At 35.7% G+C, this 16,419-nt stretch overlaps 1 protein-coding gene across 1 annotated transcript in view; it reads left to right on the top strand.

Moving 5' to 3' along the window:
• The first annotated feature begins 765 nt into the window (after positions 1 to 765).
• LOC129922392 (matrilysin-like) overlaps positions 766 to 16,419 on the top strand; it is a 31,688-nt gene continuing 16,034 nt past the window's right edge. Inside the window, exons 1-6 of the mRNA XM_056008299.1 lie at positions 766 to 858; positions 4,904 to 4,986; positions 9,434 to 9,570; positions 10,346 to 10,451; positions 10,690 to 10,832; positions 14,514 to 14,686. Of these exons, the coding sequence (XP_055864274.1) occupies positions 766 to 858; positions 4,904 to 4,986; positions 9,434 to 9,570; positions 10,346 to 10,451; positions 10,690 to 10,832; positions 14,514 to 14,686 (735 nt within the window). The remainder of the gene's footprint in view (positions 859 to 4,903; positions 4,987 to 9,433; positions 9,571 to 10,345; positions 10,452 to 10,689; positions 10,833 to 14,513; positions 14,687 to 16,419) is intronic.

Here is a 16,419-nt window from a genome sequence, read left to right as displayed (position 1 = left end):
AAAGTCACTCTCTTCATTTTTTTTTTGTAACTTTTAGTGGTTTTGATTTAAAGTTATTTCGTCTTGACAGTTTCATTTGTAGTGAAAAGTCACTCTCTTCATTTTTTTTTATACCTATAACCAATGGTGCAGTAGATTATAGGTACATGCACACATTACACACAACATGTATACATAAATATTTATGTTTCCGTATTATAGAGCTCTTTTTTTCGAGAAGATGCCAATGTCTTAGCGTCACTGGCCCATATCTTAACAGGAATTTTTTTTTCTGTCTCAATGTTTCGTCTGATGACTTAATTACGGAGCAGCTAACAGGCAGCGTTCGTTCCACCTGACTAGCTTGCGGGGAGATGGTAGGCTACCCCCCCCCTCCCACCAACCACCAAAAAAAAAAGTTGGGGGTTGGCACTTGTGGTAGGACCAAGTTTTGGTTAATGTTATTGCTTTGCGTGTGTGTGCTCGCGCGCGTGTGTGTATGTGGAATAGTTACTAAAATAGTGAATCGGAGCAGTGGGGTAGAAGTTCAATGGGGCAGCAAAGTGCTAGTAGGTAATGGGGGGGGGGGGTAGGTTTGGGAGGAGGGAGGGGGTAGAAATGCAGAAGATCGTTTCGAAAAAGACTTAAATTTAAAATAGGAAAAAAAAATGCATCGTTTTTAGGGGGTGGGTATTAGCGGTTGGCTTTCTGCTTCAAAGTTTGATTGTCAACTTTAGTTAAATAGCGTTTTTTTTTTGGTTTGGTTTATTTTGTATATTTACAATAATGTTGATTTTATTCTTCAAGATTATTGTATTGGTTTTAAGCGTACATTCTTTTCGTCTAGTAACAGATGACCAAATAGTTTTGGATCCAGAAGTAAGTAGATTTATAAATCATTAGGAATCGTTCTAAATTAAGGGTAATTAATATTTTGGGTAATTAGTCATTAATTAGTAATTTCGGGAATTAGTACCTTAGATAATTATTACTTCAGGTAATTTAGTACTCTACATAATTAGTAATTTAAGTTGTAATATTTTAGATAATTTTGATAATTGGTAATTTATATTTTTATAATTTTAGATAATTATTACTTTTGGTAAATAGTACTTTCGGTAATTAATACTTCATGAAAATACTACTTTTAACTACTTTAGATAATTAGCCTAGTAATTCAAAGAATTATTAATTTAATTATTAGTTAATAGTTTAATTAATTGATGTTTTAGATGACTAATAATTAATGCAATTAGTAATTTAGGTAATTATTGTATTTTATTAATTATTGACTTAATTAGTTAATACTTCATGTAATTGGTACTTAGGATAATTAATAATTAGTGGGTTCGTGCAATAAAAAAATTAGGTTCTTTATACTTTATATACTGTATGTAATTAGTATGTTTTGTAATAAATGTTTTATGCAATTAGCACTTAAATTAAATTAAATTAAATCTGTAAATTATTGTCAAAATTTTCGTAGGAAAGAAGACCTATTTTAAATCCGATATTTAGAGATTGGCTGTTTACACTGTTTAGGGATGTCTAGATGCTAGTAAACAGCTATTTGAATAAAAATATTTAGGTTTTTATTCTGGTTAGCGAAAAAATAATTTTTAGCAAAATTGAGAAATGTTCATGGTGGTAAGGATACAACTTTATTGTTGCATTGAAATTCAATATAGATCTTCATTTTAATCTTCATTGCTCAGGTATTTTCAGTCATTTTCAGATATCTTGGACTTAATCGAAAACATAATAATAATAATAATAGTAATAATAATAACCTGCCACATCACCAGAAAATTCCTCAGTGGAAACTGTTAAAGGGACTACGATGAATTTTGTTTCTCTTTAGCGAAACTCGACCCTGGCAGCGCCAGAGAATGACAACTCGTTCATTTCTAATATAATAATAATAAAATAATAATAATAATAATAAAGTTTTTCTTCGAGTCCGAAGATTAATGAGAAGTACAGTATTTCACGTGGCTACGCATCCCCAGCTGCGACCTACATATTTTGCCACATCAGAGCAGATATTACCACTGTCCACCTGTGGTCGATTTAGATTCTCTTACCGCCGTCTACGTCAGTCCTCGGCAGTTTGTTTTCTTTTTGGTCTCAGATATGTTTCCCCGCGTCCTTTGTTAGTGATGTCCAATAGAACCATATAAAACAATTTTAAGGTCTCAGTCTTGTCATTCACAAGAATAAGTTATAGGATGTCGCAGCAGGTTTAGCAACTCGACACTTCTTAAGTTTTTACACATTTTTTTTTTAAAGCAAACAAACTATTTTTACTATACGTTCATAAAAAGTTGGAGGCTTCAAACTTGAATCTGAATTAATATAATATTGATTTCTTTGGCTAAAACTTGTATAAGTTGCAACCATAAACACGGAACGCAACTGTGACGTGCTAGTGCCAAAAGTGCCGTAATCCATAAAATGCGTGTCTGTGGTTGTCTCCCTTATATATAGTCTCGGGAGAAATATATGTTTATCACTGACTGTTCCTTTTTATAGCAAGGCTTATATTAACTCACTTAGTCTGTTTGTCTGGTTAAAAGTCTGTACACATTTTTTCTCCCATTCCCATCAAGTTAATAATTTGCAGAATTATTCACTGAACCATCAATAAATTTCAAAAAAAATTAATCCCTTAGGTAACTAATTGTTGGGGATTAATTATTTCATGCAATGTCGAAATAAGGGGGAATAAATGCTGCTTAACGAGCTATATGGATGTATATATGGATTTCATCTCCATATTACATTTGACACGTTTTTTCTCCCAATTCCCATTCTAGGATCAAGTTGAAATTTTGCATAAGTATTCATAGTCGATGACAATATACGAATCAATCCAAAAATTAATCAATTCGTTAATCATGTAGTACTAATTAATTAATATTGTTTAATAGAGTAGAAAGGGAGCTAAACACTGTGATTCTTAGGGAAATTGCAATAATTAGCGTTTCTTCTCTAAGATAAGCTTTCTTTTTTAAATATAATTAACAAGTAAGGTTAGTAACTAATTCAACATTAATTCATTAGCTGGGAATCTTAATACTGAATAGTAATATCGTTCCATTATAAATATTTCCTGACTTTATTGAATAGCAGTCATACAACAATAGGTATAGAAGGCCTCAACACTTCGACGTCACAACGTCTGGGCAGTTTAGACCAATAACACATTGCCACGTCACAGGTCACAGGTCTGAAAAATATTCACAGGACTCGGAAAAAATATATAAAATGATTAGAGACATTTTTACCTTTACCTATCCGTTAGTCTGTTGGACCGTTGGGGCACCAGGCAAGATTTGTCGACCGTCTTTCTCCATTCCTCCCTTTTTTTTTTGCCTTGTTCAGAACCTCTCTCAATGGCAGCCCGTTCATTCTTTAATGTTGTCCTCCCATCGCTTTTTCTGTCTGCCTCTTCTTCTTTTTCCCTGGCACTGTTCCCTGAAGGAAGGTCTTTGCGAGCCCCGTAGATCTTATAATGTGGCCAAAGGTTTTAAGCTGTAAAACCTTTAGAGACATTAATGGCTGCAAAGTACTTAGATGTTTTGTTGAACAGCACACCGACATTGATAGGATGTTCAAAGTTATACGATTTATAACGGTGGAAAAAGATGATGAGATCAACAATTCAATCAAAAATTCTTATTCCAGTAACCGATGAAGTGATATTGGTGTTCTTTTATTAAAGCACTACAACAAAAGAACTAATTAACATCATCATCATCTTTCCTTTGAGTTCCTCATGGAACATAGTGCCTCCGTAAAATCACGCCACTCTCCACGGTCTCTTGCTAGTTTTTTTTTTTAATGGCTTCCCAGCTCTTTCCTGTCCTCTCGGCTTCCTCTAGTACACTGCTTCGCCACGTTCTTTTTTTTTTGGTCTTCCTCTACGTCTTGTGCCCTGGGGGTTCCACTCTAAGGCCTGCCTAGCGCTGTTGTTGGTATCTTTTCTAAGGGTGTGACCAATCCATCTCCACTTTCTCTCTAAGATCTGCACTTCTATATTTTTCTGTCCACTCATCTCCCACAGTTTGGTGTTTTCTACTGTGTCGTACCAGTGTATTTTTAAGATATTTCTCAGGCATCTGTTGATGAAGGTCTGTACTTTTGTTTTGTTGTCGCTTCAGTTGTTCTCCATGTTTCAGAACCATACAGTAGGACAGCCTTGACATTAGAGTTAAAGATGACCTGACCACACCTGGGTGACAGCCACAACCTAGTGACGCCACTGCATAAAATTATTGCGTTGTTACCTAACCCCAACCTGCCTTTTAAAGTGACAAATGGATTATGTCAAAATGGTATAGTTACTATTATGAATGAACATTGAAACTCAATCAAGGGGATGTAACTCCCTCATAAATATCTTTGCTCTATCAAAAGTAGAGTTAATGTTCAAGAAATTGTCTTTTCAACAATTACACGCAGTCTCAATACTTGTGTTGTACTGCTGTACGGTATTTTACACATTTTTTGTGTGAATAGAATGCACAGACATATATATATATATATATATTATATAGTTCCATGAGTGAATATAGCTTTTTTTGTACCATTTTTTTTTAGTAAGGGATCTAATCTATGTGTTTCCATTAATAGACGAACTATAGAATTACATAGTTATATAACATATATATAGATCCGTTACCAAAGGAAAATCCGCTGCAGAGGACAGACGCGAAAAATAAATCTTAATCGACCACCAGCGGACAATGGTTATGCTTGCCCTGGATCTGGCAAGATATCTAGGTCACAGCTGGGGCTGCGTTTCCACGGAAAATATTGCATTCCTTATCCATCTTTGGACTCGAAGACAAACCTTATTATTATAGGTCCGTGTATTCAACTCACAAAATGTTTGAAATTTTAATGTTACTGTCATCTCCAGACGTATTTGTCCAGCTTAGGATATTTAAAACAAGGAAGTTCCTTCAGACAGCATACCAGAGCTGAGATTAAGGACGCTGTCAGGTGATTGCTTAAGAATATAACTAGCTCAAAAGAACTGTAGTAGTATGAACATTTTCACACCTATAATAGACAATTATTTTGCGCTTTTACAACGGTGTATGAATACTGTAGAAACAAGAGAGATATGACGTAATCATCTTCTCGTTTGAAGTAACGTCTGTAATCTATAAGATAAGAAGATCCTAAAGGAAGCGGGAACTTTAAAAATAAAACAACAACAAATGACAAGAGAAAGAGATAGGGAGGGAGAGACAAAGAGAGCCGATGAGAGAGAGAGAGAGAGAGAGAGAGAGAAAGAGAGGCAAAGAGTGAGACAGAGAAAAAGAGTGAAATAGGATAATAGAAAAAGGCACATTCCTTGTTTCATATGCTAGGACAAATTTGTACAAATGTTTCATCTTACATAGAGCTATTAGAGCATGAAAAGGGTTGCCCGAGACAGCCAGGAAAACCAATGACTTGGCAGAGTTTAAGTCATTGGTAACATAACTAGATTAACCTGGGAACATGCGTAGGACATAATAATCTTATCTTTTGAAGTAACGTCTGTATTTCATAAGATAAGATAATTGTAACTCATTTATTATTTCGTTTTTATGTCTAAAATACGTTATGTGTTGTTTTGTTGTTGTTGTTGTTTTGATGCGCAGTTTTTTAGCTTCAATGATAAGAATAAAAAAATAAGTTTTCTTTATAAATTTCTAAGTTACATTAAATTTGTTTACATTATACGATGAAGATCCCCTGCTGAAAACAACTTTCCATGCGTTAAAGTTAACAAAATATATAGGTCACAGCTTGGTCTGCGAACCCATATGAAATATACTGTGTTCTTCTTTAATCCTTGTATCCGAAGACGACTTATTATTTTGGAATGTGTAAATATGATGTGGGTGTAGTATCTGTTAGAGCTAATGAACAAAAACATATGTGTTGTCGTGTCTCTAGATGATCTTATCTTAGCAATTGCGGACGTTATTATTATAGCTTTTATATAGCGCTACTTTCATGCTTATAGCATGCTCAGAGCGCTCATTTGTGGACCAGTGGGGAAGTTGCTGCCTTTAGCCGCTCAGTAAACACAACTCTGCCCGAGTCGGGTGTCGAACCTCGAGTCCCCTTCTAGGTAGCCAAGCCAAGCCAAGTTCAAGCGCTTCCCACTTCAAAAGAGATAATCATTACGTCATACTCTTTTCAATGTCTTAATTTAGTCGGGCATTTTGATTAGAGACTTAGACTCTGCTAAATCGTTGGTTTTCCTGGCTGATTCAGGCAACCCTTTCCATACTTTAATTTTTCACTAGGGAAGATGAAGCACTTGTACGAATTTGTCCTAGCATAAGAAATAAGATATGTGCCTATATCTTTGTGTTTTTCTGAGTATTTCATTAGTTTTTTTTTCTTTTAGTAAATTATAGTTTAGTGTTTTATGTGTTACTGCTGCTTTACTTTTTAGTCTTCTGTCCTGAAGGTTCTCTAAATTTAGTGATTTTACTTATCTATGAAATAAAGCTTATTTCCCCTTAGTTCCATAAAAATAACATGACGTTTCGGTTATTCCTAGATCTAAATATTGTTAGGCGCTTCCGCGGTGTCGAATGCAAACAAACCAAATGGAGGTAACACTCAACAAAATGTAGAATCCACTAACACCGACGAAAGGCCGAACGTTGAACAGAAGTTAGACGACGCTGATACTAAATATCAAACAAGTTTCATAACAATGAAGGGGACCATCGAATGTGACCTAATTCTAGCCGTTTCTAAAATGTTTCTTATTTCTACGTTGTTAAAGCGTCTGTTAATGTCGACTTTTATTTCGTTCTGACTCTAAAACCCTATCCTTGTTTTAAAGTCACTAAGTAAAAACGTCCCCTATTTCCAAAACAAATAATTAATTCCGAATCGTGCCATAACAATATTTCAAGTCTTTTGATTTTAGATTTTACATTAAAAAAGATCTTTCTAGATCTAATTTATCAAAGATAGAAAATTATTCATAAAGTCATTGCCTTCCTGTCTACAACATTGTACTGAAAAATACTTATATTTTTAACATAATGTATATCGTGATATTGTATGTTTTGTAGGTTAGGTTTGAATAAAAAGTTACTACCATCAACGTATATATACTATATAAGTGAATGGTTACTACTTTTAACTACTTTACTAAACAACACCCTGTTTCAGGAATTTTTAGTGTGGAAGAGGTCGGCGTGTCCAGTCTAGATCTAATTTAAATAGGTTTGTGTTGTGATTTTTGTTTTGGAACAAGTGTTACTTGTTGACTTGAGGCTTGTAATTGTACCGTACATAAGGCAGTAACTCGTTGGCCAAGGAAATCCAGCAGTTTTATCACATCCTCCCTATAAAACAAATGTTATTGGAAGAGGCATGCAGAAGGAGGCTTAGGAGGGTGGCGAATGTGTCGACCACCGCAGGACCCACACCTAAGCGAGGCCCAGTGCCTAAGGGGGACCCCGCGATAAAGAGATTCTTTTCTAACCGTCAGCCCGTTTTAAAAAAAATAATCGTGACACTCGCCTCGGGCTCCACGCATTGCTAAGGTTGCCTCTGAAGCATGCACTTCCCTTATAGTGACTAGTGTGTGATTCATTTACATATACTTAGATATTTGACTGTTTTAAATATTGTTTTTTTTTTTTCATTTCACACCTCAAAGTGAAGTATATGACGTGTGCAAGTGCGCAGATGTTTACAACAGAGTTCAATGAACTTTTAATTTCTTAAAAGTTCTGAGTCCCGCGCAATGCCCCAACTTAAGAGTCCTCGTGAATGCTATAATTACGTACATGATAAACACGCGCGTGGGTAGCTAGCTAATAGCGTGACACTGAAGATGAAAGAGAATTTTTGTAAACAATAACAGTTGAACTTCTGTTTCCTGTTTTTACGTTAAATTGGGGGTTTGTGTACTTTATAGAGTTTGAGACTTTCTCGTGGGATATTACGTAAACATGGTGTATGTGAGAGAGGGTGTAAAGTTTATTCTATGTCTATCCTACATTTATTATATATATCATGTATACGAAGCTGCCATCGCAATAGAGACTTAATAGAGACAAAAAAAATATATGCCTAAATAGCTAGCCGTTGGGTGTTGATAAGCTAGGCTTTTCCCCTCTCTTTTAAAAAATTTGATTATTTTTGAGTGCACTTTTTAGCAAATCAAAATCAACTTCCGTTTATAGTTTTTATTTAGTTGGCAGAAGTGAAAGTCAACTTAGCGTCCTTGACATTGTTTAGGTTATCGTGAAAAATCTCATGCTAAGAAAAATATTTTGTAAGACATCCCAGTGTTAATAAGATCATGAGCATAAGCTAAATGTCTTTCTGTGACATTGCCAGAAATTAACATTTGTTAAAGGGAGACGAAACTTGTCGAGATAAATAAAAATAAATGAATAAATATGGCTTTTATATAGCGCTACTTTCATGCTTTATAGCATGCTCAGAGCGCATTAGGTCCAATCTCGGAAGATTTTTCCGTGCTGCCTTCAGGCGCTCAGTAAACACAACTCTGCACGTGTCGGGTGTCGAACCTCAAGCCCCCTTCATAGGTAGCCAAGTTCAAGCGCAGTTAGCCTCTAAACCACGCGTCCCTTCCCATCCATCCTCGTTTCCATTAATTGTACAAACCTGGCTTTAGGTGAGGACTGGCTATATTGCCATTCGGGCAACTGCCCTGTGGGCTGGTACCCAAACGGGTCGGTAAGGCTACCGAAAGAGCCACGTGGATGCTTCTATGACACATTAAAATGTTAAAGGTTTTATAATATTCTCTTATAAAAGTGACCCCTTAGCGTCGTGTTAAACAAAAATCTTTTACAGATTGCACAGGGTGATACTAGTTTAATCGAACACTTTTTCCGAAATAATGTGATAAGCTACATCTGTAGACTTGGATGCTAGTAGGATCCATCCATTTATCTTGTTTGATATGTTACGACAAATTTTCGCTAGTGTCATTAGAATATGGAACAGGTTGCTTGAATCAGCCAGACAAAGCAATGAATTAGCAGAGATTAAATCTTTAGTGGACCTCATTCACCAATCGGAAATAAACACATTTAGCCACGTCATAATATTGATAAAACAATGAAAAATACGTATCGCGTGACAGCCACTATGGATTACATAATTTGTATAGAAGATATATAGAATCACGTGGCTAAATGTTGTTTGTTTACGATTGGTGAATGAGGTCCATTAACATGCATGACTAGATTGACACATAGATACGCGTATGACGCAATTATCTTCTTATTTTAAAGTTTGAAATTTATAAGATAAGAATATATTAAGAAAAAAGATCTAGATCTCACAAAAAGATCTAGATCTAGATCAAGAAGAAAAGAATTGCAATATACCGAGGCACATTCATTTGGTACCAGTGTAGTTTATTGGCTTCTTCCTACTTCCTCAGATTATTCCAAGAAAAAAACGGACTGAAGATTTCTGGGAAACTAGATCGTGACACGAGACAACTCATGAAAAAACCTAGATGTGGGGTTCCAGACCTACCGTCACCACAGTCTCATGTCAGAAGTAAAAGAAATTCTCGTATGTGCAACTCCTTTTCATATTTCTATTCACATTCACCGATCCATTGGTCTTGTTGAACCATTGGGACTCCACACAAGGTCTTTGGCATTTCTCCATTCTTTTCTGTCTTTTGCTTTGGATAGAATTTCTTTCAGCCACAGACTGTACATTCTTTTAGGTTATCTTCCCATCGTTTTCTCTGTCTGCCTCTTCTTTTTCCTGGTAATGTTCCCTGAAGGAATGCCTATAAGGACCTTGTGATGTGGCGATATTGTTTTAGTTTGCGTTTTTCGACAATAGTTAGCATGTCATCGCGAGGTCCGATTGCTGTATTAATCATACTGTAGGTAATCTCTTCATTTGTTAATAGTCCCGGGTTCGAATCCTGGTGAAGACTGGATTATTTAATATCGTAATTTCTAGGGCGCCTCTGAGTCCACCCAACTCTAACAGATACCTGACATTGGTTAGGGAAAAGGTAAAGGCGATTGGTCGTTGTGTTTGGCCACATGACACCGCGTTAACAGTGGGCCGCAGAAACAATATCAACATTATATCATCAGACAAATAAAAGGTCTTTATATCATCTTCCCTATACAAAAAGACAAAAGAATCTACATCATTTATATATAGCGTTACGAAATATGAACTTATGCTTTTAAACCATATATATATATACGATTTAATAATGATTTAATTACAAAAAATGACAAAAATTGCAGGTCAAGGCTAGAGCCTAGAGCTAGATGCACAATGTATTTTTGAAATAGTACCTACGAATTTTCTTCAACAGAAAAGCGAAGTCAAGAGAAAAAAACTCGTGAATTCAAATGGAACTCCAAGCAAATCTCCTGGAAGTCGAACAGATATTCTTCCAAAATTCCTTTTGATAAACAGAAGTAAGAACTAACTTTTTTTTTTAAATTCTCTCTTTCTCCCTTCACCTAACAGTCTCGTTTTCTCTCTCTTTCTCCCTTCACCTAACAGTCTCGTTTTCTCTCTCTTTCTCCCTTCACATAACAGTCTCGTTTTCTCTCTCTTTCACTTCCTCCACTTTTGCAAGTGCCTCCACACTTCCAGGGGTACACCAATGTCCGGCCAATTGTAAATATATATACACTTTGACTTTGTCAACAGTTCTATTTTCAATGAAGCATTTCGAAGATGGTCAGAGCCCAGTGAAATGAACGTGACTCGTGGGACGAGATCTCCAGAGATAGAGATGATCTTCGTTAGCCGAAACCATGGCGACGGTGATGGCAATGCATTCGATGGGAAAGGTGAGACACTAAGATAGATAAATATATAGATAGATAGATAGATAGATAGATAGATAGATAGATAGATAGATAGATAGGCCTAAATAGATAGATAGATAGATAGATAGATAGATAGATAGATAGATAGATAGATAGATAGATAGATAGATAGATAGATGGATGGATGGATGGATGGATAGATGGATGGATGGAAGGATGGATGGATGGATGGATGGATGGGTGGATGGATGGATGGATAGATGAATAGATAGATAGATAGATAGATAGATAGATAGATAGATAGATAGATAGATAGATAGATAGATGGATGGATGGATGGATGGATGGATGTGTGGATGGGTGGATGGATGGATGGATAAATGGATAGATGGATAGATGAATAGATGATAGATAGATAAATAGATAGATAGATAGATAGATAGATAGATAGATAGATAGATAGATAGATAGATAGATGGATGGATGGATGGATGGATGGATGGATGGATGGATGGATGGAAGGATGGATGGATGGATGGATGGATGGATGGATGGATGGATAGATGAATAGATAGATAGATAAATAGATAGATAGATAGATAGATAGATAGATAGATAGATAGATAGATAGATAGATAGATAGATAGATGGATGGATAAAAGGAGGAGATCACATGTGGTGCCCTAACGGTTCATAAGACTAAGGGATTGGTCAAGGTTATATTGATATATATATATATATTATATATATATATATATTATATATATATATATACTTATACTTTACTTATACCTTTTATAGACTTTACCAGGTACCTCGCCACAGTACCGATCCTAAATACTTGTGCTTTGGCTCCATAATAGGCAGACGCTGGAAAGGCTACCTTACAACTAACTGACCATATTTTTGTTGTAGGCCGATGTGGACAGTGCCAGAGTCGGACTTTCATGTATTGAGGAGGACTGCATGCATTTGTTTGAAATGAATGTCAAGGTTTAATTTCACATTGTAGGTCAAGGCTGTAATCGTTCTAGTTCAAAATAGTTCAAGGTCTTGTAACAGAATGTTAGTACTAGAGGAATGTGTCAGCAGATTCGCTCCCCGCCTGAAAGGGATTTGTACTTAGCGTAGTCAAGCCGTGTACCTTAAGGAACAGGGTGAAGGAACATCTTCACGGAAGGGAGATAATCCCTCACTTCTGCTCTATGTATTAGTGCAGACAAAATGGATTACTTTTTTTTTTTAGGCCGGCATTCATTTTTTCCGATATCAAATTCCGACATTTTCCTGTTTGACATTTTTGGAAAAGAAAACAACAGTGCAATTAATTGGCATTAATGTCTCGGAGAATCGGTTTTGATATTAATCGGCTGCTGAAACATAGGCCTAATAGAATAGCTGGTAAAGGTTTGTCATATCGGCCTATTATTCAACGAACAAATATATTCTACATTAAGATATATATCTTATCTTATAAATTACAGATGTTTCTTTCTATGTGTGTCACGTGTTGATCTAGTCTTGCATGCTAATTAGAGACTTAAGCTCTTAAATTTGTTGGTTTTCCTGGCTGATTCAGGCAACCCATTCTATGCTCTAATGACTGTTGAGAAGAGGAGCACTAGCATGAATTAGTGACTGGTATGGTTGGGCTGAGATGGCAATGCACTTTTCAAAAAAACATTGTTTTAAACTCAAGTCTCAATTGTGAACAACTTAAATTCTGGAATGAAGTTTTAAGAACATGTATATATATTTTTTATATACTGAAATTGCGCCTAAACCCAAAACGGTTTCTGCGCATGTCCTTTTCCTAAAGTCATTCAAATACTTTGCTTGTCACTTATGTAAATAGGCCTAATAAACTGCATTGAATTGAACTTGTATTTTCTTTAAATAAGATGTAATGAATGTAACAACAATGTAACAACATCAATGTAAAAAGCGTTGTTACGAGAAATATAAAAATATAATAAAACAAAATTTTAAAATATAAAAATCTAATGGTAAGAACCGCAAAATTACTGCTAAATATCAAAATACTGCAAGATTTCGATTTAACTCATTTTTTCCAATCTAAAGCAAAACTAAGTATCCCTAATTGATCAAATAATTTTTTTTTTAAATATGTTTCATGTATTGTCATTCGGCTATGAATAATTGTGACAATTTTCAACTTGCTCCGAGAATGAGAAAAATAAGGTAGGCCTATACAAAATTTTTACCAGATTGACAGAGTGAGTTAATAAACTTTAAAAAAAAACACTTTCTGATTGGACATTGGCACAGTTTTAATTTCTAATTTAAAAAAAAAAAACTGTACTCATAGAATAGAATATTGGCCTGATTCAGTTTACGCACACTATCTTTCTGCTATTTGTCTCGTTACGGGTAACTCTCTTAACTTCCTATCCATGCCTGTGGTATATATCACCTCAGACTCACTCCCCTTCAGTACCACCTTTCAAAGATAGTCGTTCAGCACGAACTAGTTTCTACTCTACGCAGGTGTTCATTTAGTTCAAGGGGGAAGTTGGAAAGTCCAAGGAATATGTTCATTCATTAATGAGGGACGGGAAAGCTGGAAAAAAAAAAAGGTGGGGTAGAGTTAAAAAAAAAATAACGGTGAAAAAAAATAATTTTTTGAATCAAAATTTTTACACCAAGCTTTCATGATACTTCTACTCTACCCATTGTCTATTTAATTTTTATTTTTTTTAAAAGGGAACCTCAGAATTTGCGCTATTCAATTTTAGCTTTATCATCATAGGAATCCTTGGGCCTTAGGCCTCTTTTCTTTGCCTCTTTTTTGGGGCTTTCTTTTTTTTTTATTATATAGGCTTTTATTTGTAAGTTCTAATAATTCACAAGTATTAAATCATAAACAATTGAAAAGTGATTAACCTAAAAATATAAAATAGTTCCTATTTAAGTTCTTACTATTATATTTACAGATGTTTTATAAGCAGAAAAAGAAACAAATGTTGCTTTTTTGTCATGTTATATAGATGTCGAGATTTGGTTTTAAATGAGCTTAATATCTCTTTGCATTTCATACGAAAAATTGATGATCAGATACTAATTCATCAACCTTCACCCTAACATTCCCCCATCGGACCCTATCCCTTTTTCTGTTTAACCGAGGCCAGTCGTCATAGAAAGCCTAAACACTGGCCTGCGACGTCACAACCGGTGGGGAAGTGGAGTTTAATAGGTCGTTGCCACGTCGTACAGACCTATGACGTGGCAACGAGCTATTAGTTTAAACTGCGACCAATTTGAACCGCTGGGTACCACACAAGATCTGTTGACCAACTTTCTCCATTCCTCTCTGTCTTTTGCCTTGGGTAGAATCTCTTTCAATGACAAGCCTTTCCATTTTTATGTTTTATCTGTCTGAGTCTTCTTTTTTTTTTCCTGGTACTGTTCACTGAAGGAAGGTCTTTGCCAGCCCTGAGTACCTTGTGATATGGCCATAAAGTTTCAGTTAGCTTTGTTTGCCAGCAGTTATTATGGGACCTTATTGCCGTTGTGATCCTGTTTCTAATCTCATCGTTTATGATGCGGTCTTTGTATGTGATACCTAGGATCCTAGCAGTGGAATAGCCTTTATTACATGTAATTAGAATATGGCATCTTTTGCCATGGAAGGCATAACAATCGACTTATACAATACACAGAGTATTTTTGTTGTTTTTACAGGTATGTTACTTGCCCACACATTTGCGCCTGGGAACGAGACGCTGTCCGGTGATGTCCACTTTGATGCTGACGAATTTTGGACCACTGGCGTCAACCGGAGCGACTCACGTGACCTTATGATGCTAGCGATGCACGAGTTTGGACACGCTCTGGGATTATCTCATTCCAAAAATGTAAACATTTCTTTTCAGCTAAATAATCAAATAAAGTCTACGTATACACTAGTGATTCCCCTTTGAACAAACTGAGTTAGGTTTTCTAAGCACCCAGAAGCAGCATGTAAATCTTCCAGATAACACCCTTCACCACATATTCACAAATGTCATTGGATCAGAGCTAGACTAATCGTCATCGAAAGCGAAGCAGGACGTTTAGGCGCAGCCGTTTTAGCGCGACCTTTTTGGCGCCGCCTTTTTTGGCGCAATGGTCGTTTTGGCTCAGGGGATGTTTAGGCGCGAAATGTTTTGGTCTCATCGTTTATGTTTATTGTACTATTCCTATAATTAAGAATGATACATATGTAGGTTTTGTATGTGGGCTTTTATCCAACGTATTTGTCATGTAGAGAACAAGAGATATTTTTGTCCATTATTTTTGGCATTTGACTTTGTTGTATAATTATTGTTAAATTTCATTACAACTAAGTGTGAATTAAAAAAAATGCTCCAAAACAAAACAAAATTATGATAGAAAAATTGGATCCAAATTTAAGTGAAAACAAAAAGTTATTGTTTAATTTGTAATACAACTAAAAAAAATGAAAACTGAAGAATGTCATCATGTTCGTTTCGCTCACCCCCACCCCCCCCCCCACGCATAGTTTTTGGGGGGGTAGAGAGGTATGTTAATATCATGGTCCCAGGTCGAGGTCTGTCCTTTCATACTTTGTATATTTCACATGTTTAGAATGTTCCATCAGACTTAAGGATTAAAACATCCTAAAACACCTGCCACAGGATGTCGGAGGATTGCGGGGAGAAGGGTCTGAACCCGGGACTTTCGAGACCACATATCTAGAAACAATACCAAAAAAACTAGGCAGCCATCCGTAGTTCACACTATATCCATTAATCATATATGCATGTATATGCGTATTTTTGTTTCACATCATTTTCTTAAACATTTTAACTTGTGCATGTTTGTTTTTAAGAGGCAATATTTTTTAAAATGTATTTTTGAAAAAGAATTCAATATATGTAATTCAATGCGCTTGGCAGAACTCACATACAATTTAGGGGGGAGAGGGAATCATGTCATTACCTTGGTCTCAGGTAGAAATCAGACTTATTATATATATTGGAAAATATCAAAATCTTTATCAAAATACATTGCGATGGATGGAGATTGAACTCATACTCTACATACAATAATATTGTATAGTGGAATAAACTTTATTATAAAAGTTACGTGTTTCTTAAATTATAGTCAAAATATCTCGCGCCAAAACGTCCCTTGCGCTAAAAGGTCTCGCGACAAAAAAGCTACGCCAAAAAGACCGCGCCAAAACGGCTGCACTTAAACGTCACGTACCGTCATAGAAAGCACGGACACTGACCTGTTAAGTGACAACCTCTGGAAACCAATAGCTCATACTATTTACGCACTGACTTGTGACGTGGCGACGTGCTATTGGTCTCCACTGACATCAGCTAGAATATCACAGGCAGGGCCGGCCTTGGATGATTGGTGGCCCTCAGCTAAGTGAGTTTGGTGGCCCCAAATGAAATACACAAAAATAAAATGAAATAGCGAAAAAATAAAATGAGGCAATTTATTAAAACTAGACTACCCGTCTATATCTAAATCAACAAATAATTCATATATCGCCATGTCCATTGTAGAGACAGAGTTAGTTTATTTGTTATTTGTAAAATGATTTACATCTTTCGGATGTTCCTTAAAAGTT

Source organism: Biomphalaria glabrata, chromosome 13 (genome assembly GCF_947242115.1).
Source record: "Biomphalaria glabrata chromosome 13, xgBioGlab47.1, whole genome shotgun sequence".
NCBI lineage: Eukaryota > Metazoa > Mollusca > Gastropoda > Planorbidae > Biomphalaria > Biomphalaria glabrata.
Note: the sequence above shows the minus strand (reverse complement) of the source record. Positions and strands in the feature narration are given on the sequence as shown.